The sequence below is a fragment of the Acanthaster planci genome, linkage group LG03 (assembly GCF_054643075.1).
Source record: "Acanthaster planci isolate LZ-2023a linkage group LG03, COTS_SCS, whole genome shotgun sequence".
In the NCBI taxonomy this organism is placed as follows: Eukaryota; Metazoa; Echinodermata; class Asteroidea; order Valvatida; family Acanthasteridae; genus Acanthaster; species Acanthaster planci.
The window spans coordinates 11,919,469-11,933,354 of NC_141779.1; the positions used below are offsets into that span (position 1 = coordinate 11,919,469).

The following is a 13,886-nucleotide window of genomic DNA, read 5'->3' on the forward strand; positions in this document are numbered from 1 at the left end:
GATAAACTAATGGAAACATTTACATGCATAGTACATGTAGAATTTTATGCATGTTCAAAGTACTGTAATTGCTGAAGTGTTACCGGTAGCTGTAAAGGCATTTATGCTCTTGTACATGTAATTTGTCTTGGAGTTAAATGCCCAAACAAGAGCACCTACCGTACATCCATGTACATGTATTTGAGTTTTGTTTTGCTTTATTTTGTTTTTTTTTTAATGATTTGTCATCACATGTTTTTTGGGAGGTCATGTTCTAGATATTGTGAGAAAAAAATCACTGTCTTACCGGTACATTCATTTCACCCTCACTGACTGCTGAACAAAAGCTGATTTGGAAAATAAATCTGTATGCATTCCTATTGCATTTAATATCTACTGTGTACAGTACTTGTAGTTGTATTAAATGTACCGGTACATACACATGTTGTATGCTGTTGTACTCTCTGTACATGTACCGCTACTTTCAATGTACAGTGTACATGTATGTACGCATGCATGTTTAAAACTGCATGCATGTTTAAAACAGACACATTGCAAGGATACAAGGGTATACATGTACATGTATATCTGTGGCTTTCTACCGGTGTGTGCTGTAAGGTCTGAATCATCAAGCCACAAACACATTACACCAGTAAATTAAAATCTACTGTAGGCATTAATTTCAAAGTAGGTATCAGAATAACTGTATGTTCACGCTTTGAAATCCAAATTGCCCTCACACACCCCTACAGTAGGTCTTGGCCCTATCGCGTTGCATTGCATCCAAGCAATTTACCCAAATGGGTGATGCAGGGTAAATAAGTTCAAATGCTGGCTATCCTTCTCCCCTCCCCTTGTCCAGACCAGATTATACATGTACATGTACTTGGGGGGGGTTGGGTTGAAAAGAGCGTGATTGATTTTTGTCACCGAGTGAAGAATCCTCTATTAGATTACCCCTCATGCCTGTAATTTGCCCATGTCAGCGCCGTATGCAGGGCACCACAGCGTGAGCACATTAGATTGCTGGTCCCAGATTCACAAGGTGACAACAGATGGCAAACAGTACCCTACCTCCCTCCGCCCTTCGGTATTAAAATTAAATTTCTTGAAATACTGGACATCTTTCTAGTAGAGGAGCATAATCCCTTCGAGAGGTCCTGAACTTGCCTATACAAATTTAGGCTGATAAATACATCTACATGTACCGATACATGCTTTTTGAAGATTTTAGTATTCATCACTACAGTCACTTATGGCAGTAGCAAGGTACCGGGACATGTACATGTGTCAGTACCGTATGTACATGTGCATGTAGTACATGTACATGTACGTTTATTAAAATGTGAATAGAGTGCACAGTAGGCAGATATATGCCCATATCCTTGAAATTGCCGAGGACACTGCAGTTTCTGCAACAAAGCCACTTTTTCCATTGGTCAAATAGGGGTACAGGTACAGTGATTTTGGTAGTACAGTACTTTGATATACATGTATGTGCACATGTACATTATGCCTGTACATGTAGATCGTTACATTGCTTTGATGTCAAATAGTTATCTAACAGGGAATTGGTCATTGTTACCCACATCATGACTAACGTGGCAGCATCACTTCATGTTTTAAAAACACAGTCGTTTTAGGAGTTCATTACCACTGCCAGAATGCTCAGAGTTTAAAAAATGCATCAACGAGGGCAGCAAACAAATCTAGCAACTTGATGTCATGTACATGTAATACGGCTCTCATTCCCCAGAGTTCCTTGACCTCTTGACTGTAATGGGGGCTTTATAGCACAAGAACAGAGAAAAAGTATAATGTCATTCGTAGCAAATGACCTCGGCCATCTGCCTGAAATTCATCAGGACATTACCCGTTTCAATTGGGATGGTTCAATTGTTTCGTTTGATCCAGTGTTGATCAACATTGTCGATGGAAAGCAATCCCAAATCACTCTCACTGTCCAACCTCTTTTAATTCACAGTTAAGTGCGAGCAAGCATAGTGTTTACACATCCCGGCGCATTCGCCCTGGAATAATGAAATAGTCGTATACCGGTAGCTGCAGAGCCATAGTGTGACGTCATCAATACAGGCTTCTATTCAATGCTCCCAAGGACTTTTGTTTTCAGTTTGCCTGATATAAAGGACGACCTCAACTCGGGCTTTTGATGTCAGTAATAATCTTTATTCAGTTTTACATAACAGATTGTTTTATATACATGTACAGGTATCTAAATTTCATAAAAAGTGAAATTGTGAATTACCAATGTGTTTGATCTTTAAGCGTATATGTTTGAGTGTTAGAGAACACTAATAAAACAATGTGCATTTGACAAAAATACTGTGGACAGCCCAGAACTCATGTACATGTACATGTACATGTACATGATATACGCACATGTACATGTATTAATGATTAAAAAAAAATTAATTACAGTGTATGAATATGCCACTGCTGTATACGTACATGTACAGGTATAAAACTGTACCCTAGTGGTAATGTATACTCACAAGTACTCCGTACATACCGTGTACTGTACATGTACAACAAAGTTCTGTATAAATTTGCAATGTCTAATTCATGTGCATTAGTACAATGTACATGTGCAGTATTGCATGTACCACAGCTGTTGCAAACCTCATTGTGTTCTAGATTTTCCATTGACAAATGTACAATATCATAGCAAACACAAAATTTAAGGTTTCGTTGTTACTGTAACAAACTGTATACTGAACATGTACATGTTTATGAACAGGTGTCAACTATTTTTGCATTCTATTCACTGTCACCTTTTTTGAGGGGCCCTTTGCCATGCATTTGTCCTGTAGCATGTACTGTACCCGTAAGGTGATTTGACAGTTTCCAAATTTTGTACCGGTACTTTTGCACAATTTGACACAAAGGACTTTTGAAAATCAAAAGGTCACGTCAGTTTTTCAGGGATTGAACAATTGTCATATTCAACAAAATAAGGAATTCCATTGTGAAAAGCATTTAATTACATTTTTGGAATGTGGCTGTGTCCCACATGTACAATGTACATGTACGTACATGTACATGCACATGCCGGTATGTACCGGTACATGTATGTAGATGGCTGTATACTGTCTTTGCGTGCTACCGGTAGCTTTGTTGAAATTGAAAGTGAGTACCGTATAAATCTACTGTTTTGTAACTTGAAGGTGGAAATGAAAGTGGTAAAATGAAATATACGAAATAAAATATACAAAATAACTTATATAGATGTTGGAATTTGTAATTACTGGTAAATGGGAGTGTAAAATTTATTGATTGAAAAATTTTATTAATTGAAAGGGAGGCTTGGTGCCAGCCACATTCATAGTTATAAAACATGTTCAGTAGGCCTACATGTACATGTAGATGTGCTGTACTTACATGTACATGTAATAGATTCAGGGAAACAATACTGAAAATGAGTTTCTTGTAACTAAACTCCATTCCACTCACTACACTGTACATGTACGTAAACGAAATCATGATTTTGGAATTTATATAGTACTGGAATTTGACTTAAAATGCGTGCCATGGGTATTACATGTAGGTACCAGTACATCTGTACATGTACGGACTGGTACATGCACCAGTACTGTGCATGTACCCATCCATACATGTTACAATTTAATGAGCGGATGGCACATGTATTGTACATGTACATGCCGTAGTTGTACATGTATACATACGTACATAACTGTATGTACCGTACTTGTACATACATGTGTACATGTACATGGCACATGCACAGGTCTGTATATACATGTATGTTTTGTACACTGCCTCTGGTTTGTAAATTATTTAAATCATGTACACACATGGTTACAAGATGATGGGGACCACACACATACATGTACCTACATGTATGTGTACTGGTACATTCTTTACATGTACTGGTAAACAGCGGTCTGGTGTTCTGTCATAGGGATAAATATGTCCCCACATCATAGTTCTAACTTTCTTAACAAAAGAAATTGTCCCTCAATGCATGGAAGACCTTCCCATGTGTGAACACAGTGTATACATGTGTACATGTACATGTATATGTGATGAATATGTCTGCAAGTGCTGACATTTTTTAACATCCTTGATGGGAGGCAAGGTTTTACTTCCCTGGTTTTGATGCCAAACATTCTTTGCTTTCAAGTGGGCTGTGATAAGAAGCAGGGTTGAGCCCAGCCTGACCTCACTTTCTATCACAGTGTCAGGCAGGGGGATGAATGTAAGAATTAAATTTGATCTTGCATTGAGAATGCGTATGTACGGTACATTACGTGTACATGTACGGTGTACTATGTACCATACTTGTACGTGCCATTTCATCTGTGTATCTTTCATGTTTTGATCACAGAATATTTGAGAGACTTGTCTGGAAATTGTTCTTGAAGTAAAATGTACATGTGCAATGTGTTCATTGATGTCAAAGTTACGGTATAATGTTCATTGTTCATGTACCGTTACTGTTTCTTGTTACAGTGTTGTTGGTTTTTTTTCTGTTTTAATTCTCCCTCCTCCCAAAAGAGTTTAATCTCATCCAACAGGTTAAAAAAACTTGTATTTGTATACATGCTTCTATGTACATGTACATGTACATGACTACATGTATGTGCTTCTATTTACACATGCTTACACTGTACCGTACCTATATTTCTGTAACAAGTAAATCATCAAAACACCCAAAGGAACCCCACCCACCAAAAAAATCAAAGGGAATTGGAGAAGAATTTTTGTGTTTGACCTCACATGACATTGACATGCGAGGATTTCCAAAGGGTAATTTATTCTCCACTAGTATATTTGACATGTTTGAGAATTAATTCATACAGGTATGCCTGTGCATAATTTTTAGGAGGGGGACAGAGCAGAGTTAAAGTTTCAATACAGGGGTATTTTCGTGCTCAAACAAAAGATTTTGGTTAGTCAAATAATGATATGTTTGCATCAGTAGAAACAAAGGGCTTTGTAGTCATGATTAAAAAAATGACTTGGAGGAGGATCTTCTCACCTCATGTTGTGCCTGATGTGGTCTTTTGACCTACATTGTACATGTACCGGTACGGTAGAAATCATCACAGACAGCCTTGATTAAGATTGAATTTGAAGCAGTCAACCAATAAGCCCAGAATCCTTTTTAAGGGACTCCACAAATCAACATGATACGAGGGTGTGTCTGCATTGTACATGTATGTACAACCGTACATGTACAGCACATGTGTGCAAAAGTCAGAAATTGGCTTGGTGTGGAATCGTGTCAGATTTCACTGGGGTCCAGATTTTATGTGACACATTTTTTTGTGGATATGTACCAGTACACGCAGCCCTTGAATCCTTCATTCATTACTTCCAGTAAAGATTAACTGCACAAATATGGACAGTATACATACCGGTACCTGTACATGTATGTGTATACTGGTACAGTATGTGTGCACAGCACATGTACAACTGTACAATATACTTGTGTACCGTACATTTTTACTAAGATTGCAAAATCTGAACTTTGGACTGTATATTTCAGAATTGTCGGTCTAATTTAGGAACAATCTGAAGGGATCTTGACTCGTCCCAGTAGTCGTAATTTCCCCAACCACTGCTCCTGCAGTTACATGTACGTGTATCATGCCTGTCCCCATCATGTAAATATTGGTGGAGCCTTTACAATAACAGATTTTAAATCCTTCCTGATCTCCTGTGTAGTTTGTGATGAGTTTTTTGTCTGTTGAAAACTACAGCCAAACATTGAACTTTTGCTTGTACTGTACATGTACTTACATGTATATGTACATGTCCAGTATGACCTACATGTATGTGTACCAGTACATGTACATGTACATAGTATTGCCTACATGTACATGTACATGTTTGGGTACCCGTACATTCATAGCCTACACACACACACGTACATGTATGTTCCGTAGGTGCTGGTATCAATACGGGCACATGTGTGTACATGTTTTTAGTACAGTTTTGTTGGAAATTGACAATTGGGACTAATTCACTTGTTTTAAAGTGTTTGGATATGAAAAAGACGTGATGTTGACAAGAGTTACAAAGTACATGTATGGTACAAAACAGTTTTTATTAGTTTGAATTGAAACATTTCATTTTCATGTGTTGCTTTGACGAGTATTGAAATTTCATGGGAGTTCATAACACCCATCGTACATGTACCGGTAGTTAACCCATTGAGAATATTTATTTGATGATTATTGAAACTGAGTCTATTGTGTCCTGCGGTTAACAGCAACCCTTTAAACAGAAAAACAGTATTTGGTAGCCATTGGCTCCTAATGGGGAAAAATCTAAGCGCCAGCACTTTTATGAAAATTTAGTAATCACGTGTGCTGAATATTCATGAATGTAGGTACGTGTAGTATAAATACCCTGTGTTTACATCGTTCATCCATGCCGAAGAATCATGACCTGGAGCGGCACACGTCCACCTCACAACTTGCATATTTGATTCAAGTGCCAATGAGGTCAATCCACGAAATCAGTTATTCGGACGTAATTCCGCCACGAGCTCCGTTTCAAGTTTCATTTACGTTGCAGCAAAACAGCAGCAAAAAATGGAGCCCATGCCATACTGTGGTTTGTAAAATGGCCCTGGTGTCCATATACAGTGCATCAACAACGTATGTTTAGATCAGGAACCAACCTAACCGTGCGTGTGATCGCGATGCATGTATTGTACACTTGTATGTGTACATGTAAAGTATGGTATGTACATGTACAGCGCAATCGGTGCGACTCGATGCGACTTGCGCTGCCATTTCTACTTTTCTGGAACGAACTTTGAGTACATAATCATTGCTTTTTTTATTTTTAAGCATACTCAAAATTGCTCAAATACATTTGTATGTAGTTTTTAAGCTATCTTAAGTCCCAAATGGCGACTGGATGGTGAAAATACCGGTATGATCGCATTAGCAAAATTGTGGTCGCATTTGCCACTGATTTAGGCGCTATTTAAAGGGTTGGTTAACAGTTTTATTTAAGTTTGAACTACTGGTACAATCAATGCCCCCAAGCCGCTGGTTGGGTCCTGAGTTAGCATCCTCTCCACACCTCACTACCCTCTACGCACCATACAAGCTGCCTCATCACTGGACCCTCTACAGTCTCCTGACAAAAGACAGAGCAACATGTCCGAAACATTGAGAACTGCTGGTTCTTTTCAGAACCCTACCTGTACATGTATACCGTGGTGCTACCACAAACATCTAGTTTTACATGTACAATACTTGCTATCTCCAACATGAAAAGCTTCGAATCTTATACAATCATTTCATTTTTAAATATTTACGGTAGTTGATTATTATTGGAATTCAACAGTTTTCCTTTTACATGTGAAAACAATTTTTAAAATTTTTAATTTCACGCACATATACATATGTACATGTACCATACACACATCCTAGAGCCATAGGTTTATCCAGCATTACCATTCCAGGCACAGGGGTTAATCTTAAAAAAAAAATGTGCAAAATGAAGTACTTTATTTGTACTACATGTACATGTAGGTAAACCTTCAGCTCTACCCCACTGCACGCTAGTGGGCAAAACTGAAGCTGATGTACACTGTACCGTACATGTACAGTATACATACCTGTACATGTGATCACACTACACTGTAACATTTTAACATGCCGCCAAAAGGACTCCCTAGCCTACCCAGAGACCAGATGCTTTCCAATTGAGGGAGATGTTCATCTGATACACAAGGGCATGCGAAACACACTGGCATGAAGCTTTGCCTGCACAATCCAGAGATAATAACCCCACTACATTGAATCTTCTGCCCTCAGGGCACTGCAGGCCGCACAAATGTCAGTTTGGTAACCCAAACCCGAGCAACGCGATCGTTAGATACATGTACTTCATCTTGAATTGGCTACAGTATACTCGATCTTTAAGCGCAAGTCCAGAAAACCCTTGACTTTAAAACAGAGAACAGTACATTCTTCTGGATCTGATCTGGAAAATCTCATCGTAATATGTTTACATTGTATGTATTGTGATTTGAAACCTACAGTTTGTTCTGTCAGCTTGAGCACATTTCTATTCAAGATATGTATACAATGTAGGTGTATGGACATGCGTTTTTTCATTAGTTTTCCATTTTGTTGATTCCAACTTCACTTGTACGTACATGTACATTTATAGTAAACAATGCAGTGTTCGTCTCTGTTTTAAGTTGGTATTATATTTAGAGATCTCAGAATGAGTAAATTTATCAACAGTTAAGTTTGCAAACTTCTCACTTTACCAAAAACAGTCTCTACAAACAGATTTGTGGTTTTCATATGTACATGGCATCATTATGAAACCAGACTTCTACAAAGGATATTTTGTGGTTTGAGGTACGGGTAGTGACTACTTACAAAACTTGTCATTACACTTACAGCAGTGGACTGAAACTGTTTCAAAATATAAAGCTTAAAACCTTCACCTTCATGTTTATTGTGCATGTACAGTTAGCACTGTCCATATCTTTTTTTCTTATTGTAGGGGCGTGAACCAGGTGCCAAGATTGATCCATGGGAAGATGCATCCTTTATCATCTACAAGGTCACTGACAAAAATGGCTTTTTACAGTAAGTGCGCAGGCTTCATTTTAGAGACCAAGCAACCAATTCATTGCCCAATGCAGCATGCAGAAAACAAACTTCCATTTCCTTGAAATTTCCTTGTATCCTGTTTCAGTCCCAGTAGTAACTGTATTCTACATGTATTCTCACTTGTCTATTACAGAATTTGCTATTCTAACTTTTCCTTGTACCGGCTATCATTTTAAAGTAGTTTTCCCTTTCCCTTTTTTCAGTTTCCATTTGCTTGAAGTTTGAAGTGTCAATACATTCTATTTTCTGACTGCGTTTCTAAATGGTTCTAGCAAAAAAGTGTGAGAGAGTCATGTTTTGTGATAATTTTAATCCTCTAAGAGATCCATAATTTTCTTTTGATTGATTTTTTTTGTGGCGTTGTAGAGAGCATGAATTACCCCCAAGCCCAGATGAAGAAGAAAGGAAGGTAAGTGAGGGTTGGAAAATACTCCATCGAAAGACTCTCTGGAGTGTAGTCCCAATTCCTTTGAGAGGAGATAGTAAGGTATCAGTTTCCAGTTGGAGGAAGCTACCAGAAAGGTCTTTGCAAGGAAAGGCAGCGTGACTCAAAGGGAGACTAAAATTCCTATCTGCAGATTGTAGTGCTGGGACTCGAACTTCAGCAGGGTGGCCCAATTTGCACTGAATGGAAAACCTGGATGGCTGGACTGCTGAAGATCTGTGCCGTTACTTGTGTATACCTTGGCATGACAAAACAACGTGTCCAAAATGGCCTACCTAGTGTCTAAAAGACATCCATACTGCTTGCTGGCTTATTAACAAAGGAAAAATCCTTGAAATTGAAATTTGACAGTTGTGTATGAGAGCAAATTTCAGACTAACTGACCACCTCTTCCCTTTGCTTCCCATCCCCTCTGTCAGCCCACAACAGACTTGTTTTGGGGTAACAAAACTTAACGCTGATTATGTTGGCCACTGCCAGGTGTTGAAAGTCCATGTTGAAATTCCGCACTTTGAGTCTTGGGTCCAAGTCACGAGACTCATACTGTGCATGAAGTTCAATTTTATCACAGTCAAAGTGATTTAAATATCTTTGTTAAAAAAATAAAGATATAAGTATCTTTTAAAAGCCATTGAAATTTGTTAGTTACCCCCACATCAAACCTCCTTCCTACATTGTACATGTATGCAGCTTTCCTCCCCCCATGCCTGAAATGTCTGTGTTTTGGATGAAGTGTTTCGGATGATATGTCTGAACTACATGTATATATTAGCATCCATTCATTGGTTGTTTTGAAATTCTATCAAACATTTTTAGACTGCTGATGTTTTCTGTGTCACAGGACCACCACTGTGGTCCCCGAGTTCAATTCTTGGTCTGGGCCATACACGTGGAGGGTATGCCAGTAGGGTTGTTTGTTGGTTCTCTCCTGTGCCATGAAGGTTGTCTCTAGGCTTTCTGGTTTTCTTTCCCTCTGCCAAAATTGGCATTTGCAATATCTTGTTGTACTCCATGCATAGATAAGGGTCATTTACCAGCTGCCCCAGGCACCTTTGCACCTGTGTGCCTTCAGCTATTCAGCGTGTAGCGCATTTGAACATACAGTATTTGTAAAAAATATGCACTTTACAAATGACATACATGTAAATAAATTATTTGTGTCTTATGGAAAGATTGTAGAAATTATTTGGCTTGTTTTGTGTTGCATGTTTGTTTCGGCAAGGTACAGAGGTTTCCTGTCTGAACTTTTCAAAGTTCTGATGTTTAGAACTTTCACTTGATTGGAATTGTGCATGGTTCCCACAATGCATTGTTGCTCAAAATAATGCTACTGGTACGTGTGCCTTCCACTGAACTTCTGCAAGGGGCTGGCAACCCTCTAATGGGTTCATGCATTTTGCACTGGTCATGTACCTCGACATGTACATGATGTACTAGTACCTGTACAATTCAAAGTTCTGTTTCAAAAACAAAACTTATCTGTGGCGGTAGTTAGTGTGAGTGAGAGATGCAGAAACCTGCACACCTTGAACCTTGCCGTATCAGAGAACAAGAGGGCTCCCTTCATTTGATTGAGCCCTGCCTCTGGCTTGAGGTGAACTGTTGAATAATGAGATGCACAACAGTGAGTCATAGGAACATCCTGTCCACTCTGTGGACCTTGGATAGCTGTCACTGCTCAGTTGGTTCAAACTGTCATGGTTCAAGGCACCTAAGCATAGCTATAAATAGGACCGGCAAATTCTATAAATAGTGAGCTCTATGATATGATACTGCAGAGGTTTCCCATACAGCTGTATGAGCACGCAACTCTTGTCAGCAGGTTGAAGTTTGTTGTGCTTGTTTGTGGAATTTCCAGACAGCCGGTCTTGCTTCTTTAAGAGGCGCAAGCATTAAGTGTCCTAGTTTTAGAAAACTGTGCTTTCTACATGTAGTTTCTATTGGATCCCAACCCCCTTGGACTACAAGTATATGTACATGTACCTGTACATGTACCACTCTCATTAGCAAAGAAGAGAGAAGCTCTTGGGAAATCTTTTAACATAGGGGTCATGCATGCACAAAGTGGATATGCCCTCAAATAGTGTGCTTATTCTTGAATTGTGATGGGTGCTTTGGTTTCACAGTAAATGTACATGTACATGTCTGTATGTTGTGCGCATGCGGTTGATGCATTGGCCAGTGCTGTATTTCTTGTAGAAATCACACATAAATAAATGGCTAGCAATGCACATTTCAGTAGCTTGTACATGTATGTGTCTCTGTTGTTGCTATAGAAACAGGGATTCAGGATTTGATGCAATTTCAGGAGAGACCATAAGGTTCATGTACATGTACATGGACAAGTAGGCATGCAAATCATTATCTTAACTTAATAACATCACCACTCTGCTCATGAGTATGCAGATTATTATTAGCTTAGAAAACAGATTGGAAGTTGACGAATTTAACAGCTTTTAAAATTGATCCATGAAAACCTACATAAACCCTAACAGTCCCAAATCCTCCAATTTCAATACGACTTTAAATACACCCTTGGGGGTTAGGGTTAATTAACACCGTTAATATGCTAAATAAGAAGTATTTTTTTTGTGAGAGTAGCACGGCCTATTGCAGCTCAAAGCCACAAGTTACATGCACCGGTACATGCAGTTTACTATGCTGATGAAATTAGGGAAGGGAGGAGACTGTTACTTTCAAGGGGACGGGTAACAATACGGAGTGTTCAAATGACCATCAGCAATATGCACTACACAGTGCAATGCGCGTCAAGTACATGTTTATGCATGTACATGTACATTTGACTGCTTTGATTTCAGTCTACACCCAGTGAATCATTTTTTCACTATTTTTCTTTTACTCTGTGTGTCAAAGATCACAACAGAAGCACCATGGCCTTTTGGCCAATCAGCTGAGAAGTGAAGAATGAAGTGTGTGGACTTGTCCTATTTTAAGCCTGCGAGAAACCCCTTTGGCCCCCATGTTTGTGCAACATCCGCACAGATGCCGTGCGCGCACCACTCGCAAAAATTAGTTCCATGCCCTCGGAACCGGTAGGCACACTTCCTCTGTTGACTCTGCATTCAGTCTTGTCACAAGAGTGAGTCACTCATTTCTGGTAAGTCGTTGGCAGCAGAACTTGGCCAGGGTTCGTTCCCACCCCTTCCCCCCTTCTCTTTTCCACCGTGCAGAATGCACAGATTTGTGACGCATGACTCCGAGACGGGAGTCTGCACCTCTTGAGTAGGTGTTGCTACTGATGTTCCTAGACAGGCAGCGCATTAGCACAGTTCCATGTAGACAGGCCTAGGATGTCGGGTATTACACGGTGCTTGGCCATCGCAGTTGTCACTCCAGGAGGTGTATGTGTGCAGTACGTTGACCGTGTGCTGGACACAGCTGATCACTTGAGTACATGTGTGGGGACTCTGGATGGTAGCTGGTGTCCCCTGCCCAGAGGGTGCTTTGGCCAAGCGGAGTCAGGAGAACGACTTCCATGCACAGCGTGAACATCTTTACCAGGGCTATCAGAAAGATTTCTGTTTGGTTTAGAGTCTTTTGTGTGTGTTCAATTTCATGCAACTGGTCCATGCTAATGTACAGCTTGGTGACCACAAAGTAAATTGTATCTTCAAGGAATCCAGTGTGGACGCTGGCCCTGGTTGATAGCCATGTACGGTACATACATGTACATTGTGCATGTAACTTTGCTGCCAGTATGGGTAAGGAGCTGTACATGTACAAGTTTGACATCTGACGCAGCTAATGGGAGAAACTACATGTATGTTCACTCTTAATACAGCAGTAGAGAAGAGAAGATTCTTCCAAGGATTACCAGTTGGCAAGAAGGATCACTACTATTCCTGAATGAAAGTCCAGTTTCTACATTGAACAGCACTCTGGTCCATTGCCTTCACAGATTTACACCGTGTGAAACTCAAAAGTGTAAATTCTATGCTTGGATAGATTGATCCTTCAGTTGCCTGTACATGTATCTTGTACAAGCCCATGCGTGCTGTGGAGTTTGTTCTTAGACCGCTGTTCACTTCGTTATGACATACATGTAGGGGAGATCAAAAGTCGGAACTAGCTTATTGAATTTCCTGCCTCAATCCACTGTTTTAATGTGTCTCTGCAACTTCAAGTGTCAGGATTGCCCCTCTGCCAAACAAAGTGAGCAAGTGTATGATGCCCACGGACTCGCAGGAACATTTTTATGTGAACATCTCTGCAATGACCAGGTTAGACCAGGAGATGTCCGAAGCTGACGACGACAGTATGGGTAATATGAATTCGGAGGTTTTTGAAGCCATGCCGTGGTCACAGTCATTTCTGGTGAGTTCATTTGGCACGAGTGGCTGGCTTTAATGAGGGCCATTGCGTGATGGCCCCCTTTCAACCTGAAGTCAGCGCCATGACTTGTTGGGTGACGTGCACACAGAACACATTATAAGCATTGGCCATAGGTGCAAGGTACTGTACCCACAATGCTTAGTGCTTTTGTGTAAGGAATATGCCCATGGATAAGGGTGTGAGCACATCTACATGTACGTGAAAATAACAATCAGTGGGTGTCATGTGTGACCATTGCCTTTTGAAGACAATGTTTTGTTAAATTCCCTAACTCTAGAAGGCTTGGTTTTTTGTGTGGGGGGAGCCATTTCACTGCCAGATTGGACTATTGTCCTCCAAGATCCTGGCTGTCCCATGACCAATCTTTTTGAAACAGAACTTGTCTGTAAAGTGCATCTGTCAAGTTTTAATTCAGTCCTGTCAAGGGATTTTGTGGATATGTTTGTTGTGCGGTGTACATGTAGTAAATCTTTAAA

General features: G+C 39.8%; 1 protein-coding gene across 1 annotated transcript in view; it reads left to right on the forward strand.

Moving 5' to 3' along the window:
- Window positions 1-13,886, forward strand: part of LOC147799660 (USP6 N-terminal-like protein) — a 45,008-nt gene that overhangs the window by 12,851 nt on the left and 18,271 nt on the right. Inside the window, 2 exon segments of the mRNA XM_087134750.1 lie at window positions 8,503-8,588; window positions 8,979-9,021. Of these exon segments, the coding sequence (XP_086990876.1) occupies window positions 8,503-8,588; window positions 8,979-9,021 (129 nt within the window).